The 23,347-nt window shown below is 34.4% G+C and overlaps 2 protein-coding genes and 1 pseudogene across 2 annotated transcripts; all 3 read left to right on the top strand.

Moving 5' to 3' along the window:
* The first annotated feature begins 1,895 nt into the window (after positions 1 to 1,895).
* LOC116138496 lies at positions 1,896 to 2,512 on the top strand (annotated as a pseudogene).
* A 6,680-nt stretch (positions 2,513 to 9,192) lies between these two features.
* Positions 9,193 to 11,158, top strand: LOC116138525 (UDP-glycosyltransferase 79B9-like). The gene is made up of 2 exons (XM_031424234.1): positions 9,193 to 9,469; positions 9,740 to 11,158. The coding sequence occupies exon 2, from the start codon at positions 9,744 to 9,746 to the stop codon at positions 11,115 to 11,117; it is 1,374 nt and encodes a 457-aa protein (XP_031280094.1). The 5' UTR covers positions 9,193 to 9,469; positions 9,740 to 9,743; the 3' UTR covers positions 11,118 to 11,158.
* Positions 11,159 to 12,887: 1,729 nt separating this feature from the next.
* On the top strand, positions 12,888 to 15,074 carry LOC116138495. The gene is made up of 5 exons (XM_031424203.1): positions 12,888 to 12,911; positions 13,244 to 13,297; positions 13,407 to 13,536; positions 14,569 to 14,670; positions 14,752 to 15,074. Exons 1-5 carry the CDS (start codon positions 12,888 to 12,890, stop codon positions 14,826 to 14,828), a joined length of 387 nt encoding a protein of 128 aa, XP_031280063.1. The 3' UTR covers positions 14,829 to 15,074.
* The last annotated feature ends 8,273 nt before the right edge of the window (positions 15,075 to 23,347 follow it).

The raw sequence follows: 23,347 nt of genomic DNA, 5'->3' as shown, positions 1-23,347 counted from the left end.
TTAGCTCAAAATCTGTGCAAAATCTGGAGGGATTAGGCACTGGAAAAATGTATAGTTTCTCCTGTGTGTGGATGAATGAACTTACAATATAAAATAATAATCCTAAAACATACCGCATACTTAAATAAGAAGTTAATGCAAGAAATTTAGCCTAATCGTTTACCCAAGACCAAAGCATGCAGGCAAAGCCTCTCTATTTCAGAGACCAGCTTCAAGATTTTTCCATGACAGAAAGGTGAAGTTCTAGGCTAAAGCAGAGACATATCTATGCTCTTCCTCCCTCCATATGTGCATGTGCATGGATCTTTGAGAGCGCAACGGCGGCTACTAGAGTTTGAGAGAAGGAGTATCGAGTGTGAATAAAGGAGAAGACGGAGAAAACAAGCGAGTTTGTGAGGAGAGGACGGGAGGAGGACTGGAGGAGAGACGAGTAAATGTAATGAAGAAGAAGACGAGTTTGAGTCTTTGAGAGGGCAGCGGCGGCTACTGGAGTTTGAGAGAAGGAGTATGAGTGTGAAGTTAGGGATTCAAACTAATAAAGATAATAAAGATTTTTAAAAATTAAAATAATATTATTATATTAGGATTATAGGAAAACCGGTTTATTAAACCGGTTACAAAAATAATATAAATCGTAAACAGAACCGAAAAATCAATTTAGCAATTTTTTGAAACCGAAACTGGTTAACCGATTTTTCGAACCAGTTTCGATCCGATTTCTCGATTCGATTCGGTTTCCAGTTTTTTTTTTTTTTTTTTTTTTTTTTGCAGCCCTAAGTTAAATACCCCTTTTGCTAGGTCTATCTGCTACCAAACATTGCCTTCGTAAATATAGTGCCCCGTCATAATTTATAATCTTCATCGGTTCTTACTTCTTTTGATGCTTTCACATAACTCCCCATTATATATATCTTATTTTTTAATCCAATAGATTAATTCTCTCAATTAAGACGCTTTCTGTCTTTCTGCTGTTCCATCACAGTATGATAGAATCATATCTCCAGCAGTGGTCCGCCTCCCACAATATCAAGACGATTGACCCCTTTGACCTGAGTATTATTTGTAATCTATTTTCTTTAAATCCTTTCAAAATAACCCCTTTGTTTATTACAAAAACAACCTTAGTGGCCTAAAAACTTCATGAGAACCCTTTCTTTCACTCATAAAAGGAAATAAAAAATGAGTGTTACAGCGAGTCTTTGCCGACTAATTAGCCTACAAAACCCTTGAGACATTGCCCTTTCTAAACTTGAAATCACTTGGTTGAAGCAGAAAAAGGCCACCTCAAAACTTCAAGTCGCAATGTTTCCCTGGTTGCCTTTGGCCACTTTATTCCTTACCTTCACCTCTCAAACAAGCTTGCAGAGAGAGGTATCAAGGTCTCCTACTTATTGCCCAAGGAGCCTCGCTAAAGCTACAACAACTCCACCACCACTCAAACTTATTCACTTCCTTACTCTTGCGGTTCCCCATGTAGATGGTCTCCCTCCAGGTGCTGAAACTGATTCCGATGTACCATTCTCTCTTCATGACCTACTTGTTTCTGCCATGGACAAAACTCGAGATAAAGTTGAGACCATTCTCAGCAATCTCAAGCCAGATATTGTCTTCTTCGATTTTGCACATGATTCCAGCAATAACCCGTCAGTTAGGCACCAAATCAATCCACTTTTCCGCGGTTAACGCATGCGCATATGCTTTCTTCATGGTTCCAGCTCGAAGAATTTCTGTGGAGACTACCTTGGAAGACAAATCCAACCACCGCCTGGCTACCCATCTGCTACTGTGATAATAAAACCCAATGGGCCCCTTATATTGCTCCGCTAAACGATGCCCCTGCAAGGGCTTCCCTTTACGAACGCTTACTGACAGCTTGAAAGAAGCGATGCAATGCTATGAGAACTTGCCGTGAAATCGAGGGACCTTACTGTGACTATCTTGCACAACAGTACTCAAAGCCTGTGCTGTTAACAGGGCCTGCATTGTCTGAAACACCAGCTGCACAGCTTGAAGAGAAATGGGATAAGTGGCTAAACAAGTTTGCCAGGTTCTGGTGTTTGTGCATTTGGTAGCCAAATGAGACTGCAAAAGAAGCAATTCCAAGAGATGATATTGGGGTTTGAGTTAAGTGGGTTTCCGTTCTTGGTAGCTCTGACGCCACCTCATGATGTTCAACCATAGAAGAAGCATTACCTGAGGGATTTAAAGAGAGAATTGCTGACAGAGGTTGGGTAATGGAGGATGGGTACCACAGACACTGATACTAAAACATGCTTCTATTGGGTGTTTTGTGAGTCACTGTGGATTTGGTTCGATGTGGAATCTTTGGTTAGTGATTGCCGAATAGTGTTGTCCATATCTGCCTGCCCAACAATGCTGCTAATTAATGGTAGAAGAACTGAAGGTGGCAGTAGAAGTGGAGAGAAGAGTTGACGGGATGATTGGGAAGGAAGGTTTGAGGAAGGCAATCAAATCAGTAATGGACAACGAACTGAATTGGGTAAATCACTGAAGACATCATTTAAGTGGAAAAATATATTTTCTGGCAAATTGGCAAGATGAGATGATTATATTTTCGTTCGAGATCTGCAGTTTATTTGGAATCTGAAATGAAATCTCCAGGGGCCTTCATGCTGCATATGCAATTTAAATGCAGAAATGATAAGCTCTCTAGGTTAGTGGGCAGTGGGAGGCAGCTGTGATCTTGTTTTAATTTTAGTGCTTATTCTATGTTGGGTCAGTTACCTTTCCAACTTGTAATGAACTTCCAAAATATATTAAATAATTTTGAGTGCATATTCATTAGGGTCAGCGTTTCTGGGTACCTTGCATTTTCTGAGAGAATCAGAACTGAAACCGCACAGTGCAGGTTCTTCAATTCAAGGAACGCGAGCCTAAAATGCAGGTTCCGTTTCTTTTCAGGGTACCCTGTAAAAAATCAATTACCGCCCTACTAGTTTAAAAATAACAAAAACACCTTAAAGTTTACAAATACCCCTAACAAATTTTCATTATTCATTCTTTTGTGTCCAATGTAACTCATAACCTGTAATCTCTAAAACACTTGAATTGTTAATCATTTAATTAAGTATTGTAATACTGTTTATAATAGAATGTTATAATTAATTAAATAATCATACCAAAAATTTATATATAATGTTATAATATTTGATTAAGTATTGTGTAATTAGTAAATTACTAATGTTTATAATATAATGTCATAATCATTAAGTAATCATTTAATTATGTAATGTATATTAATTATATGTTTATACATAATAGTATAATGTTAATGTTATAATGAATTAAGTAATCATACTAAAACTATTTTAATATATAATTAATTAAATTTCAAATCTTTAATTAATATACTAATGTTATAATAGAATATTATAACTGTTAAGTAATCATATTACAATATATAAAGTAATGTTATAATAATTAAATTTTAATCGTAATTAATTAATGTAATAGTATAGTAAATTACTAATGTTTATAATGTAATGTTATAAATTCATACTAATTAAGTAATTATGTATCATTTAACATATAATGCTATAATTAAGTATTGATCATAATATAATGTAATATAATATATTATAATTTAATTGAGTAATTATTTAACTATAAGGTATACTTAATTAATGCTTATAATGAAATGTTTATAAGGTATATTATAATTAATTAAATTTTTTATCATTTAATTAGTTTGTGCTAATGTTTATGAAGTAAATTAGTAATTACTAAGTTTAAAACATAATATCATAACTCATAATCAATTAAGTAATCATTTATTATGTAATGTTATATTATTATATGATCATACTTAATATTATAATGCAATTTTTTAATGAATTAGTAATCATACTATAAATCTATAATTTAATATTATAATTAATTAATTTCAAATCATTTGATTAATATATTAATGTTTATAATGAAATGTTATATTGATTAAGTAATCTATTATAAATATATAAGATAATGTTATAATTAATTAAATTGTAATCGTTAATTAAGTAATGTATAATAGTAAATAGTAAATTTACTATGTTTATATGAAATGTTTTAAATTCATAACTAATTATGTAATTATGTAATCTTTAACCTATGTAATGCTATAATAAGTAAGTGATCAAATATATAATGTAATATATATTATAATTTAATTGATGTATTATTTAACTTAATTAATGCTTAATTAATGTTTATAGGTAATGTTATATTAATTAAATTCTTATCATTTAATTAAATATTGTGCTAATGTTTATGTAGTAAACTAATTACTATGTTTAAAACATAATGTCATAACTCTTATCAATTAAGTAATCATTTAATTATGTAATGTTATATTAATTATATGATCATACTATAAAGTATAATGTAATGTTATAATGAATTAAGTAATCATACTATAAATCTAAATTTATATTATAATAAATTAATTTCAAATCATTTGATTAATATAATATGTTTATAATGGAATGTTATAATTGATTAAGTAATTATATTATAAATATATGTAATGTTTAATTAATTAAATTTTTAAATCGTTAATTAAGTAATGTAATAATATAGTAAATTACTAATGTTTATAATGTAATGTTATAAATTCATAACTAATTAAGTAATATTAATCATTTACTATGTAATGCTATAATTAAGTAAGTGATCATAATATATGTAATATAATAATATTATAATTAATTGAGTAATTTTTAACTATAATGTAATGTTTAATTAATGTTTATAATGAAATGTTTTAAGGTAATGTTATAATTAATTAAATTTCTATCATTTAATTAGTATTGTGCTAATGTTATGTAGTATTAGTAATTACTAATGTTTAAAACATAATATCATAATTCATAATCAATTAAGTAATCATTTAATTGTGTAATGTTATATTAATTATATGATCATACTATAATAGTATAATGTATGTTATAATGAATTAAGTAATCATACTATAAATCTATAATTTATATTATAATTAATTAAATTTCAAATCATTTGATTAATATGCTAATGTTTATAATGAAATGTTATAATTGATTAGTAATCATATTATAAATATTAAAGTAATATAATATTAATTAATTTGTAATCGTTTAATTAAGTAATGTAATAATATAGTAAATCAGTAAATTACTAATATTTATAATGTATGTTATAAATTCATAACTAATTATGTAATTATGTAATCATTTAACTATAATGTTATAATTAATTAAGTGATCATAATATAATGTATATATAATATTTAATTTATTGAGTAATTATTTACTATATTGTAATGTTTAATTAATGTTATAATAAAATGTTTATAAGGTAATGTTATGATTAATTAAATTTCTTATCATTTAATTAATGTATTAGCTAATGTTTATGTATTAAATTAGTAATTACTAATATTTATAATATAATGACAAATCATTAAGTAATTATTTAATTAGTAATGTTATAATTAATTATATAATCATACTATTTAATGTTATGTGAATTAACTATTAAGTAATCATACTATCAATTTTTAATGTAATATTATAATTAATTAAATTTTTAATCATTTAATTAAGTTTGTACTAATGTTTATAATAAAATGTTATAATTGATTAAGTAATTATACTATAAATCTATAACGTAATGCTATAATTAATTAAATTTCTAATTATAAGTCAATTAATTAACTATTTAATTATGTTATAACTTATAAGTCAATTAATTAAGTAGTAATCAATTAATGTAATGCTATAATTAATTATACTATAAATCAATTAAGTAATGTTATAAAATTATAATTAATTAAGTAATCATTTAACTATAATGTAATGTTATAATTGATTAAGTATGATATTTAACTAGTAATTAAATTTATTAATGTTTATCAATTTATCATATATAATTAATTAATTACTAATTTATTATAGATATACTTAGAACTTGATAATTGAAGTAAATAACTAAATATATTATTACTCAATCAAATATACTATTTTATTCAAAAATAATTCTTTTAATAACATTAAAAATGTAAAACACTTTTAATTGGATCATAATTCCAATTATTCACTTAATTGATCAAAACTTTAATATTAATGTATTATAATATATTAAAGCTTTTAATATGGTGTAATTTATATGTAATAAGTATAATTGTATTCGTATATTTATTTAATTAGGTTATTCTAAAAATTTAACTTTTTCTATTTTAAATTTTTTTATATGTAAAATAATAGAAACTCCCCCATTATTTACATTTCACAAATATTTCATTATAGTCCAGGTTCCAAAATAGGTTCTAAACAGGTTCTAAAAACAGGTTCCAAAACAGGTTCCAAACAGGTTCCAAAACAGGTTCCAAAGCAGGTTCCAAATAGGTTCCAAAACAGGTTCCAAACAGGTTCCAAAACAAGTTCCAAACAAGTTCCAAAACAGGTTTCAAACTGGGTACCCCCTACAGGTTCCAAACAGGGTACCCTTTTTACAGGTTCCGGTTCCGGTTCCTCCACATGCAAGAACCGGAACCGGAACCGGAACCGCACAGTAGCGGTTCCAAAAAATTGGAACCGGAACCTACCCGCACAGAATAGGTTATGGGTAGGTTTCGTTTCCGGTTCTGGTTCTTACCCCCGGTTCTGGTTCTACCCGCTACCCGTGCTCACCCCTAAATATTCATCTCTTAGTTCCATAATCTAATAAAACAGCTAAATCCTTTAGACCCTTTGAAGTTTGAAGTTTGAAGTTAGTTACTAAGGTTTGGCGAAACGAAACCTTCCACCATTAGTCAGGTTCTATTAGTGCTTATTGTTAATATTTGATTGAAATGATAAAAATGTTCTTAAATAATTTATTTTTTAATTAGTTTATTATAAATACAAATTTGATAAATTTTTACTCGATTATTTATTAGTTTAAATATAAAGATATATTTTTTAATAATGATTTTCTATGTTAATTAATACAAATGAAAAAAATTATATTATGAAAAAAATTGTAAATTTAGTATATTATTGAATAATAGTGATAGAATATTGATGGCATTATAAATAAATATTAAGGTATTTAACTTTAAATAATTTCATAACATTACTCATAACTTTTTAGTTACGACTAACTATTTTTTCGTTTTTGACTTTTGGCTAATTAAAAAATAAAAAAAATTAAGTCAAATATTTAAGAGTATTTTTGTATTTTTAGTTAAATATTATCATAAAACATAACAGAACCTAATGAAGGGTGAGAAAGTGTCATTTTGAAACTTAAAGGGTGCGAAAGTGTCATTTTAAAACTTAAAAGGTGCGAAAGTACCATTTTGCCAAACCTTGGGTGGGAACATGTCGTTCTCCCATTTAATAAAACAGCTAAATCCTTTAGACCCTTTGAAGTTTGAAGTTAGTTTCAGTGTTGGTGGGCCCGTTTGAGACTGGTCCTTTTGAGACTGATCCCATTTGGGATCAGTCACTCATGTGCCTGGGACCGGTTCCAGGCCCATGAGCAATTTTAGGACCTGGACTAGTCCCTAGACTGGTCTTATGTGCTTGCAAAAAAAAAATTTCCCCTTATCTTTTTTTTATATTTTGGAGTAAAATGAAATTGGGGTTTTAGTAATTTTTAGGGATAGATTAATAAGTTTCTAACAGTTTAATTAATTTTAAAAAAATAATAAATTAATTAATAGTTAATTTTAACATGAATAAAATATTCATATATTCAAAAGCTTCATAAATAAATAGTTAAATAAATTTCAATTATTGATATATCTATCCAAAACAGAAGTTAACAAAATCTAAAAGGTACTGCAAAATTAATCAAAGACTTTAATTGAAGATACACGGCCGTTGCTTTGCTTGTCAACTGTTGTTCAACAAAATTAATTTGATACTTTGGAGTCTGGAGATGAAGAAAATTAAAAGATATTGATTAAGACTTGTCTATCTTGTATCCATTGTTTTTTTTATTTCTTTTACTGTAAGAAATTTTTAAGTTATTGAGTGATTTTGGGAGAAGAAGAAGATGATTAATAATAAAATGTAATAGTTTAACTTTAGTCAAGTAAATATTTAGATTTGCCTTTTAGTCTTAGTAAATGAGTGATGTAGTGGAACTTGGATAAGTAGTACGTATGCTCTACCGTAATTGTTTGAATTTATAAAATAGTTTAAATCCGTGACCAATAATCCCGAATATACGAGTGATTTCTTGAATCTAAAAGTTAAAAACTCTAAGAAATTATTGAATCCACGATAATGAATTTTTCAAACACCAACTACTATAATTTTTTATTAATAGGAATATCTTTTTGTTTATAACATAACAATTAATTCTATTTGTTCTATATATATATATATATATATTCTCAACATTACTATATATATATATAAATAAATAAAAACAATATGTACAATATAAGGTATGTGATTTGCCTTAAAAGGTAATATGTACATCACAAATTATTTTATTATTTAATTTTGTAAAAAAAATTTTAACCTCTATAATTTATGTTTATTTAAAAAATTATAGAGAGTTTTATATAATTATACAAAAGACTAAAAAAAAAAAATTAAAAGGGTTTGAGCCAGGTCCAGGCCTTGGAGGAGGACCCAATGGAGGGACCGGACTCTTCTTCTTAGGCCTGATCTAATTTTGGGACCAAACATGTAGGAGTGAACCTTTAAGACCAAGTTTTCAGGTTAGATTTTTAGACTCCATCCGAAATGTCCAACTCTTAGTGCTAGTACATACCGGTACAACGACCAACATCCTATTCTTATCCATGAAGCTAATCTATCACAAGTTTTTTCAGTTTCTTTAAACATAAAGCTTCGGCAGATGAAATAAATGGAGCAGCATGCTTGGTTGGGTTTATTTAATAGTCCAAAAAGCTCATTTAAAGTTGTAAATGCTGTTGAAATTTTTTGATCTGTTCAGTTACATATCAAAAATACTTAGATTATAGATTATATATTAATTATTAATTATATTTATCTCTTCTTTCAAAAAATATAATATTTTTAATATTTATCTCTTCTCACTCTTTTGCCCGTTTCTTCATCCTATTCCTATCTCTTCTTCTTCATTATTTTTTCTCCATATTTCGTCGTGCCATTCACTTCCTTTCTTTCCTTTTCTTTTCTCCTCTTCCCATTTTTTTTTCTTCCCCTCATTCTTTCCTCTCTCATTTCCTCTTTTTCATTTTTTTATTAGTTTATCATGGCAGTGTCCACATCTATTTAACCAACCCCTCAAGTTCGCCGGAAAAGGGCAACGGCCACTGTCCTTGTCTGCTTTTTCCCATCTTTACGGCATGATTCCATTAATTGAGCTCGAACTATATTAACCGAACTCGAAATCGAGTTCGAGTACCCATTTAAGATCACGAATTCGAGTTCAATCTTCGTTCCCCAGGCTTGATCGAGCTCCAACCGAACTCTAAACTGTAACATCCGAATCAGTAATCAGATACTAGGTACAACAAACATCATATTATTTTATTTTATTTATTTTAATCAATACTATTACATCAATAACCTTTTTATATAAATTTTCTTTTTAGAAATTTATGTAATAAAAGATGAATGAATGATGTTAAATTTAAAATAAATTTTTAATTAATATTTTTGTCACTAGATTTTGGAGAGAATGTTTATGTTGTGACTCTAATTAATTAATTTTAATTAGCCTACAAATACTCTCAGACATTGCCCTTTCTAAACTTGAAATTACTTGGTTGAAGCAGAAAAATGGCCACCTCAAAACTTCATGTAGCAATGTTTCCCTGGCTTGCCTTTGGCCATTTCATTCCTTACCTTCACCTCTCAAACAAGCTTGCGGAGAGAGGTGTTAAGGTCTCCTTCTTATTGCCTAAAGGAGCTCTCACAAAGCTACAACAACTCAACCACCACCCTAAGCTTATTCACTTCTTTCCTCTTGTGATTCCCCATGTTGATGGTCTCCCTCCAGGTGCTGAAACTGCTTCCGATGTACCATTCTCTCTTCATCAACTACTGGCTTCTGCTTTGGACAAAACTCGGGATCAAGTTGAGACCATTCTGACCAGTCTGAAGCCAGATATTGTCTTCTTCGATTTTGGACGATGGATTCCTGAAATCACCCGTCAAGTAGGCACCAAGTCATTCTACTATTCGGTGATCAACGCCTGCACGCTTTCGTTCTTCAGGGTTCCAGCTCGAAGAATTACTGTGGAGACTACCATGGAAGAGCTAATCCAACCACCGCCTGGCTACCCATCTACTACTGTGAAGATAAAACACAATGAGACTCCTCATATTGCAGGGCTAAACGATCCCCGTCTAGGGGCTTTCCTTCACGAGCGGTTAACTACCGGCTTGAGAGAGTGTGATGCAATTGCTTTGAGATCATGTCAAGAAATTGAGGGAGCTTATTCTGACTATCTTGCACAACAGTATTCAAAGCCTGTGCTGTTAACGGGGCCAGTATTGCCTGAAACACCAGCTACACAGCTTGAAGAGAAATGGGATAAGTGGCTAAACAAGTTTGAGCCAGGCTCAGTGGTGTATTGTGCATTTGGAAGCCAAATTACTCTACAAAAAGAACAATTTCAAGAGTTGATGTTGGGGTTTGAGTTAAGTGGGTGTCCATTCTTGGTAGCTCAAACGCCGCCTCATGGATGTTCAACCATCGAAGAAGCATTACCTGAAGGGTTTAAAGAGAGAATTGGTGAGAGAGGTTGGGTGCATGGAGGATGGGTACCGCAGACGTTGATACTAAAACACCCTTCTATTGGGTGTTTTGTGAGTCACTGTGGATTTGGTTCCATGTGGGAATCTTTGGTTAGTGATTGCCAAATAGTACTGATTCCATTTCTTCCTGACCAAGTTATGGGTACAAGATTAATGGTAGAAGAACTGAAGGTAGCAATAGAAGTGGAGAGAGGGGAAGACGGGATGATTGGCAAGAAAGCTTTGAGCAAAGCAATCCAGTTAGTAATGGACAACGAGAGTGAATTGGGTAACTCAGTGAAGAACAATCATATTAAGTTGAAAAATATATTTTCTAGCAAGGATTGGCAAGATAAGAAGATTGATTCTTTCGTTCAGGATGTGCAATTTATTTTGGAATCTCCAGGGGCTTAAATGTATAAGCAAGTTCACAAATATTTGTTTTATTGTTTTAATTTTTAGGCCGAATGACTTGTGCATACCCAAGATTTATCGTAATGACAAGTTGATACCCAAAAGGTTTTGAAACGACAAATAGGTACCTTCCGTCATGCTCTGTTAGTGATTTTTGTTTATTAATAGTGAAAAGACTAAAATGCCCTTCAAAGTTTCAATTTTAGTTTTTTATAAATTTAAAATATCTAAAAAACCCCCTAGGTTTGCTAATTTAATAAACACCCCCATATATAAAAAGTTTGTTAAATGACAAAAACACCCCCACCACCCCTGTGCCAGATTCTGGCCACCATCGCCGGAAACTGGCCGGAAAACTGCATTACGACACAGATCCGTCGGATCTGTGTCGTAACGTGCCGATCTGTCCTTTTCCGGCCAGATCCGTGGCTGATCTGGCCGGAAAAAGCCAGATCTAGGGCTAGATCTGGCCGTCGATGCCGCAAAACTCCATATGCGGCGTCGAAGGCCAGATCTGGCAATAGATCTGGTCTTTTCCGGCCAGATCTGCCACGGATCTGGCCGGAAAAGGCCAGATCGACGCGTTACGACACAGATCCGACGGGTCTGTGTCGTAACGCAACTTTCCGGTCAGATTCCGGCGGTGGTGGCCGGAATCTGGCACTGCGGGTGGCGGGGGTGTTTTTGTTATTTTATAAAAATTTTATATATTGGGGTATTTAGTTAAATTTGTAAACTTATGGGGTTTTTTAGAAATTTTTAAATTTATAAAAAACTAAAATTCAAACTTTTAAGGGTATTTTAGTCTTTTTACTATTAATAAACAATAATAAACAGAAATCACTAACAGAACATGACGGAAAGTACCTATTTGTCATTTTAAAACCTTTTGGGTATTAACTTGTCATTACGATAAACCTTAAGTACGTATAAATCGTTCTCCCTAATTTTTATTGTATTGTGTTTTGTGTTACGATGTTTCGTGTGTTTAATTACGTGTTCAAACAGATTTTTCAATTACATTGACATCAAATGAAAATTCCGAAGTTATATCATCGATCACTAATTTCATTTACTGTCACAAGTTTCTTTGTTTCTTAAGTAAACAAAAAGCTATAGCCAATCCATGGAGGATTGGAGTAGTTGAGCCAAATATTAAATTAGAATAAAATTTATAGTGAATGTGACCGTAGTCATGGAAGATTGGATTTGATTTGATTTGATTTAAATTCATAATTAAATTAATATTTGGTTTGATTTGATTAAGATTTGATCGGATTTTAAATTAGATATAATATGTTTTTAGATAAAGGCAAGGAGGAGAGAGGAGATGGCTTCTAGAGAACACATCAAAATCATGGATTAAAAAAAAAAAAAAAAAAATTGAGAAGAGAATATCCGGTTCTTGATTGAGTCGAAGGAGGACAACAGCAATAATACGAGATTTTCAGCTTTTACCCTAAAATTCTTAAAACAACAAAGCCCTTTTATATGTATAAAAAGGATAATTCTATTTTAATAAACATTTTTCATTAACTTTATCGCACAGACATAATATAACAGTTTATAATTTATTAATTTATAATAAAACTCGTTTGATTAATTATAAACTGATTAATTAAAAACTATTACGTTGTGTTTTTTTTAAAAGTTAGTAAAAACAGCTTGTCAACCTATCTTTATTATTCTTGAAATTCCTTAAAAAATATTAGTTCATATCAACGAGAGAGAGAGAGAGAGAGAGAGAGAGAGAGTCTCTTACATAATATAATGAACTTTTTCTATGCTTACAATGTGCGATTCTCAAACTCCACTCTAACCACATCCACCTTGGAAACTCTTAAGGCCTCGAATTTGAATTTTGGTTCTCGCCAATCTACTACTTTAATGGACCTATACAAAATCTAAAGTGGGAATTTAACCTAAATTAATATTGGGCTCTTTCTAGCTAACTCCCGCTATGAGTTATTATTGACTTTCATATATTTTGTAAAAACCCTATTGGGCTCTTTCTAGCAAACTCCTGCTATGAGTTATTATTGACTTTCATATATTTTGTAAAAACCCTTTGATATTCGGAGACTAAATTGTTCATATATATATATATATATATATATATATATAAGGATAATAAAATATNGGCGATACTGTCGGCCGGGCTAATTGGATTACAGGCGAAGGTACGTTGAAGTTACGATTAGTCAATGAAGACAACTGCTTTGAATTTTACAGTCAGCCAACAATTCACCTACGCTTGCTGTTAAGCTATTGTTTGTTTCTGGCTGGCAGGGCGTAGCCCTTACGAAAGTTCCAAAAATAAAGTTTCTTATTATTATTGGTGGGGCAAAGTTTAAATCACAATCAGTGGCTGAGATTGCATATGCTTCTCCGATTCAATGCCCCAACCTCCATTTTTTAGGTATCACATTCTTCTCCATTTTCCTTTTTTTAATTCTGTTCGAATCCATATACCTTATCACGACTCTAATTCAGCGTTTCCAGAGTTTAGTAGTTAAAAGTTATAACTTGTCCATGTGAACGAGATTGAAGTCACTTTGACACAATCTCGTGAAAATTGCATTAAATTTATAAATTATACACGCTACTGTTCTTTAAACTATTATGGCGGTTTTTTTTTTTTTTCATATTCTAATACATCAATATTTTTTAAAGAGTGGTCTTAAATACAAATATTACTATTAAAAAATATATATATATTTTTATCTTTTATTAAAAAATCAAATAATATTAGGCCAAACGACTTACGCATATCCAAGGTTTGTCGAAATGACAAGTTGGTATCCAAAAGATTTTGAAACGACAAACATGTACCCCGTTGGATCTATGTCGTAACGCGTCGATTTGGTCTTTTCCGGCTAGATCCGCCACAACGCAATTTCCCAGCCAATTTCCGGCGGTGGTGGCCGGAATCTGGCACTGCGGGTGGTAAGGGTGTTTTTGTCATTTAACAAACTTTTTATATATGGAGATGTTTAGTTAAATTAGCAAACTTAGGGGGTTTTTTAGGTTTTTTATAAATTTATAAAAAACTAAAATATCAAACTTTCAAGGGCATTTTAGTCTTTTCACTATGAACAAACAGAAATCACTAACAGCACATGACGGAAGGTACTTGTTTGTCGTTTCAAAATTTTTTGGGTATCAACTTGTCGTTACGGCAAACTTTAGGAATGCGTAAGTCGTTTGGCCATAATATTATCAAAATTATTGTCAATTCTATAGCTTCCTGACCTGAATATGCTTTGTGATTATGGGATGTGAGCATGGAATGATTCGTAACATTAATTGAAATACGGTGAATGCAAAGTGGTCGGAGATCAACTTCTTGATAATCTTTTTATATATTCGTTTCATTTCAACGCAATGTATTGCGCCAAGTAGCGTTGAATTTGAGTATTGTTGATGACTCACAGAAATTGTGTTGTTGCAGGAGAGCAAGACTTTTTGAAGCCTTATGGATTGCAACTCTTGGAATCCTGTGTGGACCCTGTTATAATTAATCATCCCAAGGGTCACACAATACCCAGACTTGGTAATTTACTGAATCCTCCTTCCCTCCCTCACTTATCCATTCATGATTTATTAATAGAAACTTTATTTTATCTTATTGCAGATGAAAAGGGTTTGCAGACGATGTTAAGCTTCATCGAGAGGATTCAAAAGATGTTGCCCGATAAAGAAGAAAAGTAACTACATATTCTTAGATGAGGTTGCTTGACTAGCTCAATAAAAGAATATGATTTGATCTCAAAGGATACCCATATTATTTCATGAGTTATTGTCCTTTACATAAGAATTTTACTTAAAAAAGAGGTGTATAACGTTAAATCATCCTATTTATGATGATCAGAATGATTTTTGTATTATGTATTCCATTTCATACGCTGCAATATTCAACGAAGAAGGTAAAAATTCAAAGTACTAACTATACTTTATTATGTCGAATCCGTTACAGTTCATAGATATGAAAATTAATTAACAGATGTTTGTTTAATATAAATGACAATATTTTATATTGTTGAATACAGTCATGGATGACATTATCAGTGATATTTGAGTAAACGACTTTCCCACCCAAGGTTTGGTCTAATGACACTTGCCCACCCAAAAAGTTTCAAAATACAGCTTTACTACCCACCACATAGTTAACTTATGTCAGTAAATTTCGTTGTGAAGAAGGACAGGATGGTTAAAAGTTTGTTATAAGTAAGGGCAGAATGGTCAATTAACATTTCAATATTTCTGAAAATTGAAATAGGATACAAATAAAAATCGACCATATTTCCGTCTCCAATCATCGGTCGAACCGACCACTACATCTTCGCACAAACTCACTATTTCACAACTCGATTCCAGCCGTTTGAGACACCAGAAATCACCACTGTCACCACCCTACAAATCCCTTTCCCTACCTCTTCAAAACCCTACCCTTTAATGGCCTTCCCCACTTGCCGTGTTGCCATTTTGACTTGTACCAACATCGCGAGACAATCACGTTTTGCGACCCCAATCCCCTACAGAACGTTTGTATTTTTTTGGTGTTGAATTGTGGTTTGTTGTATGAAGTGTTTGTGTTGCTATTGTGTTGATTTTTCTGGTCGCCGGTTGTTCCCCCATCTCTCCAACCTTGCTGCTCCATCCAAGCCCACCACATGTTCGACCTATTACCCTAACTAAAAGCCCCAGTCATTAGCAAGGCAACGTGCACACAAAGCAACTATGCACAAGACAACACGAGCGAGCGCCCAGCACCACTGAAACTGATAGCGTTGGCCTGCCCCTTTGCCACCACCAGATTCCCCGACCTCCATACTCCAAAACCCCCTTGACTATTGCCTGATTGCTCCCACCATTCATCAACACCATTTGGATAAGTGTTTTGCCATTTCTAGCCGAATTTCGATCTATTTCGGTAGCAAAAATCCAAGACATCACCACCACCAAATTCCCCGACCTTCATACTCCAAAACCCCCTTGACCATTGCTTGATTGCTCCACCATTTTCCAATGCCGTTTGGATTAAAGTTTCGCTTCTTCCAGGCGAATTTCGGCCGAATTCGATGGCAAAAATCCAAGCCGTCACCACCCCTTGCTTCACCGACCCCTACTCTACAAAATCCCCACCACGTCGTTGTCTGTTCATCATTCAAACGACATTGCCGCCTACCGTCCGTTTTGGTCTAGATAATAATAATAATAAAAATTAAGTCAAATAGTAAAAGATATTTTCGTCTTTGTAATGCATATCACTGTATATAATAGAAATTATTAATGAAACATAACGTTTATGTAGTAAAATTATATTTTGAAACTTTTTGCGTGGGAAAGTGTCATTAGGCCAAACCTTGGGTGGGAAAAACTCGTTTACTCTTGATATTTTTACGTATTGGCAAACTGTTTTGTTGATGCAAGAATTACACCAACTAGAGTGATCTGATCAACCTAGTCGGGATCGAAACTGATGTATGCGTGATTATGGGTAACTAGCAGTGAATAAATAATCATAACAGTAAAGTAAATGGCAAAGAGATTTTTGAAGTGATTCGGCGAGTTGAACTCTTGAGCCTACGTCTACTGTTATTGTATTTGCTGCGAGAGCTTACAGTGACAATCCTAGAAATGTTTTCTAACCCCTTTTTGATCATTGAAAAGGGTTTATATATAGATTTTGTACAAAGGAAAGAGCGAAAATAAATGGATTACAATTAAATTTGAAATGCAACTCTGATATTTTCGCGATTGAGCGCTGAGATTGCGCTAGGATTGTTGTCAATCTGATCCTTTTTGAGATATCCGGGATTTGGAGTTATCTGTGAGTTGGTTGAACAACCGTAAGGATTGGTCGCGACTAACTTGCGCTAGGTCGAGCTATAACTCGACGAACTTATGCTGGGTCGAATAGTCAATTGAGTCGGACTGATTTTGGATCGAGCTATTACCTCTCAACTCTCCGAGCTTCATGGAAAAATCACACACAACATCTGCCCCCTAGTATTTGATGCTTGTTTCGAGCTTTGAAGACTATTGCTCGATTTGATATCAAGTTCAGCATTATTGGTAGGACATTGGATGCAAATGCAGTCTAGCTTTGAGAGTCGGACTCATGCCCATTCGACTTACTCTATACTTGGACTTTTCTCTTCTACGACACTTTTGACAAACTTGGAGTTTGAAAAGAAAGGATAGTTGTGTAAATTCCACGTGGTCATGTCCCATTAAATGCGGCAGCCTTTGGCAGTTACTTTTCGTCGCGCATGAGCAATTATAGCTGTCCAGGCGTGGAGTTGAGGTGACGTGCGGCGACGATTATGATTATGATTATGGTAGTATAACAGTTCATCGCCCCTCATGGATGGTTGACACATGGCCATGTCCAAGGGCCAAGATTGCTCGATGAATGGAGGGTCGAGATTCACTATAGATCGACGGCTATGATCGAGCCCCGCCTTTTCGTCTCTCATGCAAACCATTATAAAAGTGGTCAAACTCGTCAGAAAGCTTACCCATCTTTCTAAAACTCTCAGATGTTCTTGCTCATTTCGTCTCTATTTCTTTATCTTCACGGTGCTTTTTTCGACGAGTTCATCCTATTCTCTTGTTCTAGTAAAGTTTCTTTTCCCTTCCTCTAGTTGTTTTCTTGATTTTCACAGCTGAGGATGGCCATTGTCGTGGCTACATTGATTCTTTTAGGGCTTTACTAGGGTTTTTAAGTGTGTCTCCGACAGTCTTGGGTTTAAGGAGGGTTTATCATGGCAGTCGTCGGAATCCTTAGTAAGTCACGTGCATCTATTGTTTGGCATAAGCTATCTCGGGTGTTTGAACTGAAAGCAAAGTGTGGATAGGTCACCAAGTTTTTCAAGCTCTGATGCATGTTTGCTTCTATTTCAGGTACCTAGAGGCGAGCTATAGTCATGTCTTTATCTAGTAGCAACACGATTGATCGTATGTTCGATTCCCCTGCGGGCTCGGCAGTCCTTGGGGGCATAATCCATGAGGTTTCCAAGGAGGTTGTCGCACGGAGCTCGGATCCTAATGCAGCGGGTTTGTCCAATCACGCTTCTATGGAGTTGGCTCAGTCAAGGCGGTCTTCGGTTCATAGGCTGTAGAAGGAACCATAATCCTCGATTAGTGTCGAGGATCTTAGGTGCATAAGTCCTTAACTCAATTTGAGGTTCTAGGGGACTTTTCTTGGAAGAATCCCCCAATAGGATGGGTGGCAATCTCTGAGACCCTTTCGAGATATGGGGTGTATATTCCTCCTCACCATTTCATCGACAGCGTTTTGAGATGATTCGACATTGTCTTTCTCCAACTGTCTGTGAACTTATACGTCATAATATAGATTTGTACATAACGTACATGATTGTCGAGCTGGGTGAGCCAACTATTGAGGAGCTTGTCCATTTGTATAGATTAATGAAGGGTCAAGACCAGACGTACTACCTTTCCAAGGCGAGGAAGGGTCAATGACCTGGTCGATGTTTCAAAAAAGGTCCTGCATTGGGACTTTCAGTTTTTCCTTTATAAGGCTGGGGAGACCGACATTTTTTATTTGAAAGCTAGTAAGAATTTAACCCCTAGTATGTGCGAAGATCTTTTTCAAGCTTGATGGTTAGACTAACTGAACTTCTTTGCTTTGCAGTTAATGTCAAGCAGAATTTTCTCCTTGCTGCGAGCTTACAGAGGCTTCCACGCTTCAGTGACATTTCCAACAGGCAGCGTAACGTTAACGAGATCATCTCACTTCCTCACTTGAGAGCACACGACTTCTGTAAGGATAATGCTAAATTCCTTACCATTCGCGAGAAAGGTTAGTGTTCTCTTGCTCGTGCTTCTTCCTTTTGTGTAGGCAGGTTACTTATTACTTGCTTCTATTAATGCAGAAATATAGGCCGATGAACCAAAAGGCCTTAAGAAAAAAGTGACAACTTCTGTGGCTACCAAGAAACCTTTGGCTACTTTGGTGACGAAGCAGCCCACTGATGTCGCTGGCACGAAGCAAAACAGGGGTGAACTTAGGGAAGACCCAAGTGCGAAGAAGCCTGCAACTGCCCCGAAGGTAATTGGCAGGAAAGGTGTCCTCGAGCTCTAAAAAAAGCTGGTTCCAAGCCAATTGGAGGCTCAAGGAAACAAAAAGCACCCGAGCAATACGATGGCTCGGGTAAGAAAAAATCAACCAAGCTTCAAGGGGGCTCGAGAAAGCAGAAGATGATTGAGTAACAGGTTGGCTCGGGTAAAGAGGTCGCCAAACAGGTTGGCAACTCAAATAAATTCAAGTAAAAAAAGAAGTCTATTCCCACAGGCAAAGTTGCCGCTACCATGGGAAGTCAATCCAGCTCGTCTCGACAAGGAGGCAAAAATGTGGATGAGGTGGCTCGAGCTACAGTCGATGCATTAATCGATCAATTCCTCGATCATATCAACATTGGGGCCGCAGTGGTCAAGGATACCGTCACCCCGTGAACCTTCGCCGGTGTTAGGGATTCGTCTCCCACCCAGATGTTGGCTTGGGTGTGCAATTATATGACAAAGGTACTAGTAGTTCACCCCCTTCTCCCTTTTATATATGCTATCACTATTTCTTGTTGACTTTCACTCCCCCCCCCCCCTTCCCCCTTTTAGGTTGTTGTGGTGGGCAAGCTTCTCTTCGATGAGTGCTATCCCATGTTGAGGGCACTCATCAGGGATGGCAGTTAATGGAGAGGGTGAAAGAGGATGCTTGGCTAGGGCCCAGGTTGCGGAGAAAGAGAAAAAAGTGAAGCAGACCGAGCTTGAGTGGCTTAAGGAAGAGATGTCGACCTTTGAGGTCAAGAAAAAGGAGTTCCTTGACAAAATTAAGGCGAGCGAGGCTACGCAGGCAAAAGCGAAAGCCAAAATGGTCGAGGTTGAGAATGGTTTGGCACAATAGCGAGGTGCCAATAATAAGTTGAACTTTGAGCTCTCCTCGGCTCAAAACATTGCCTTGGACTGGGAGGCAAAGTTCAAACAGGCCTCGCTCAACCTTGCCTATGAAGCAAAAGGTCGACAAAATGTCGAGCTTGCGACTGGGCAGCTCAGGCTTCAAATCGGGGAGCTGAATGAAGCCATCACCAATCGGGCTTGGGAGACGTCGGTCTTCTTTGTACAAAAATTGCTCGAAGCTCACCTCTCGATCGACTTCTCCTTTCTTCCATGAGCTTATCAAAAAGAGGTCAATAGGATGATGACCGAAGCTCAGGCAATTACCTATGTGTACTCGGATGATTTCGAGTTTGATGGTGAGGGCCTAGAGGAAGTCGATGAAGGCGAGGAGGAAACCGACCTTAAACAAAAGGTTGAGGATCCAGTTCCTCTGGCTACACTTCCCTCCATTGTTGCCGATCTTCCTTTGGGTGAGGCCCCAAAAGATGTGCCAGCTCCCAACCCCGAAGAGGTCGTCGTCACTCCTACATTCGAGGAACCATCTGTCCCCATTGGCAACGAGCTTCATGGTTTGGTCAATGATGATGCCCTTACTCCTCCACCTGTTTAAGAAATTTGTTTTTGTATCTCTCTCTCTCTCTCTCTCTCTCTCTCTCTCTTTTGTTAAGTTTGTAATGAAACCTTATAATCAATGATAGGTATTTTTGCATGTCTTTGTCGAGCAATTTTTTTTTTTTAAAATTTTTGCAAAGTCGTTTCAATTGTCCTTATCGGAATTATCGTAAAAAATTTGAATCTGCTCCAAGTTATGCATAGCTCACTTCTTGAGAAACTTTTTGAATATATGTGAGGAAATCTTATGCGACAACTCTGACTTTGGATTTATTGCCCGTCTTGAGTTTTGGTCACCGGCTTATGACCGATTTCCTTCGACGTGTTTTACTTGAATTTTTTCAAGTGTAACTTCATCGATTTGGGGTATTTCACCCTTAATAAGTTGGATTTCAGCGTGGCATATCGAGCTAAGCTGCCTTTTTCCGAATTCTTAACTTTGAGTTTTTTGGATGCAATCGCGTGGGTTGCAATTTTGGAACAATAAATCATAAATGCTAAACAACAAGTAAATAAAAATGGCGAACAAAGAAAAGTTATGAATAATACCTCTTTTATTGATAGAACCTTTTGGCCATGATCGACCTTACAATAAATGATTGAAAGAAAATAAAACATGAGTGGAACCTGAGTAGGACTGTCAACGAGCCGAGTCGGCTCGGATAAAAGCTCGTTTAGAGCTCGGCTCGATAAGGCTCAAGTCGACTCGACTCAAACTCGGTTTGTTAACCGAGTCGAGTTCGAACACAGTGAAGCTCGGCTCGTGGGCTTGAGAACCTGGTCCGGCTAGCGTAAGCACTATGCATTTATGTAGGGTGCTTTGGTATTTTTTAAACCATTAGGTATTAAACTGATATTTTCCAGTGAAAAAAGTTTAAAAAAATGACAGTTTCCCCCAAAAGTGCAAATTCTTATAACATGATACACCAAAATACCAAATCAATTTCAGTTCCCAATCCCACTTGCCTTAAATCCCAAATCGCAAACAAAGACCCCTAAATCCCAAATCGCGAACCAGACACTCTGAAATCGGTAATCTCCGTCGCCATCTCCGATCTCAGCAACCAGAAAAGGAGGCCCGAAATCATAGACACTCTGAAACTTCTAGGTTAGTTTGCTGTGCCTGTGTGTGATAGTTAGTTGTTTGTTTGTGACAAATAATTATATTAAAAAAGCAAGCATGAGATGAGTGGATTGTCTAACTATTAGAGTTGGAGTTGGGTGATGAGTAAATTGTTTTAGTTGAGTTGAAGCTTTGGATTCGGCTCATGTTTGATTTGGGTTTTGTTTTTCCATTTCAGTCCAATCCTATCATAATTTGTTTAGGTGTATTAGGTTGATTAAGTGTAATTCCCTCCATGCTTGTACGTGTACACCGTGTAGTAAGTTTAAATTTTAATTTTGTAATTTCTTATTGGAACAGTGCCGTAAGCTAGGTATGTATTTGCCCCTATTTTTTGAATAAAAAACAGAGCATTTATTTTCTCAAAAAGTTCTCTTTATTTCATCCGTTTTTTTGCCTTGTTTCCATGCAAAACCAACAAATGCGTTTTTATGCCATTAAGGTGTAAGAAAGATTGGATTAGGAAGGAGATATTGATGTTCAACTTATCAGATGCGATCACTACAAGGATATTGTTTATTATTTTTGTGCTTTTGAATTTTAGATTTTGTTTTTCTTACTCTCAACCGTGAAGGAACCTATCATGGATTTCAAACTTTAATGTGTTCTCAGGTTTTTTCCTTGAAAGTAGATAGTTCAAAGTTTCTTGCTTAAGTAAAACATCTTTTAGTGCTGCCCTTCATGTTATTATACACACCATTAATAAGTTTCCTTTTGCATGTCTTTTTAAATGAAGTATGCAAATCAAGTTCAATGTGCGATCATTTACCGTTGATATCAAAATTTTGTAACATATTTATGATTAGAGATGGAATAAGACATAGAACAGTGGAATTTGTGATGAGAAAGTTTGCATTTTGAGTCACGTCAATCATGTTCTTTGAGTAGAGTTTTTAGATATTAAAAAGTAAAATTTTGAATTCATGTTCAGTTTTCATATTGTGTCTTTCGAAGACATTTTGTGAATCTTTAAAGGACAACAATTGGGTTAACGACTCTTATGAGGCCAAGTTTGATGTGTCAAGACCATTGGATTCCTGTCATATTATGGAAGATGCATATTTAAATTGAGATTTGAAAATTAGAACATAAAATTTAGGCATTATTTCTATTTATTATCTGTGGTGACTGAAATAAGTTCTTGCACACTAGACAGTTTTTGTTTCACTCATGCCTTATGGTCTGTATTAAGAATATAAATAGAGAAGCAAGTGTTTGGACTCCAAAGTATAATTCTAACCCATTAAAAATATAACAGATTTTTTTTTTTTTTTTGTTTTTGTAAAATGAACATATATTATTTTAACTTTATGATATTGTCTAACGATAGTGGTTAATTCATTTTTCAATTGTAGGTATGGCATCGGGAGACAGTTCCTCAAGCACCCCTACATTGGATGACGTCGACGATTGTGTTACGGTAAGAGCAATCGATCGGCGTAACATTTATGGAAGCACAGGTGGTACTGAGCAAAGTGTGAGTAGCCCTGAAAATGTTGAGGGCAATCCACTAGAGAGGAAGAAGAGAGCAAAGACATCAGTTGTGTGGTTAGAATTTACAGAGGTGGTTCTC

The sequence above is a fragment of the Pistacia vera genome, unplaced genomic scaffold (assembly GCF_008641045.1).
Source record: "Pistacia vera cultivar Batoury unplaced genomic scaffold, PisVer_v2 Contig341, whole genome shotgun sequence".
NCBI lineage: Eukaryota > Viridiplantae > Streptophyta > Magnoliopsida > Sapindales > Anacardiaceae > Pistacia > Pistacia vera.
The sequence above is the reverse complement of the archived record's forward strand: the minus strand, read 5'-3'. Positions and strand labels throughout refer to the sequence as shown.

Bases quoted from the DNA above. Each gene is read 5' to 3' on its own strand.
- LOC116138525 (XM_031424234.1), top strand. From the start codon at position 9,744: ATGGCCACCTCAAAACTTCATGTAGCAATGTTTCCCTGGCTTGCCTTT.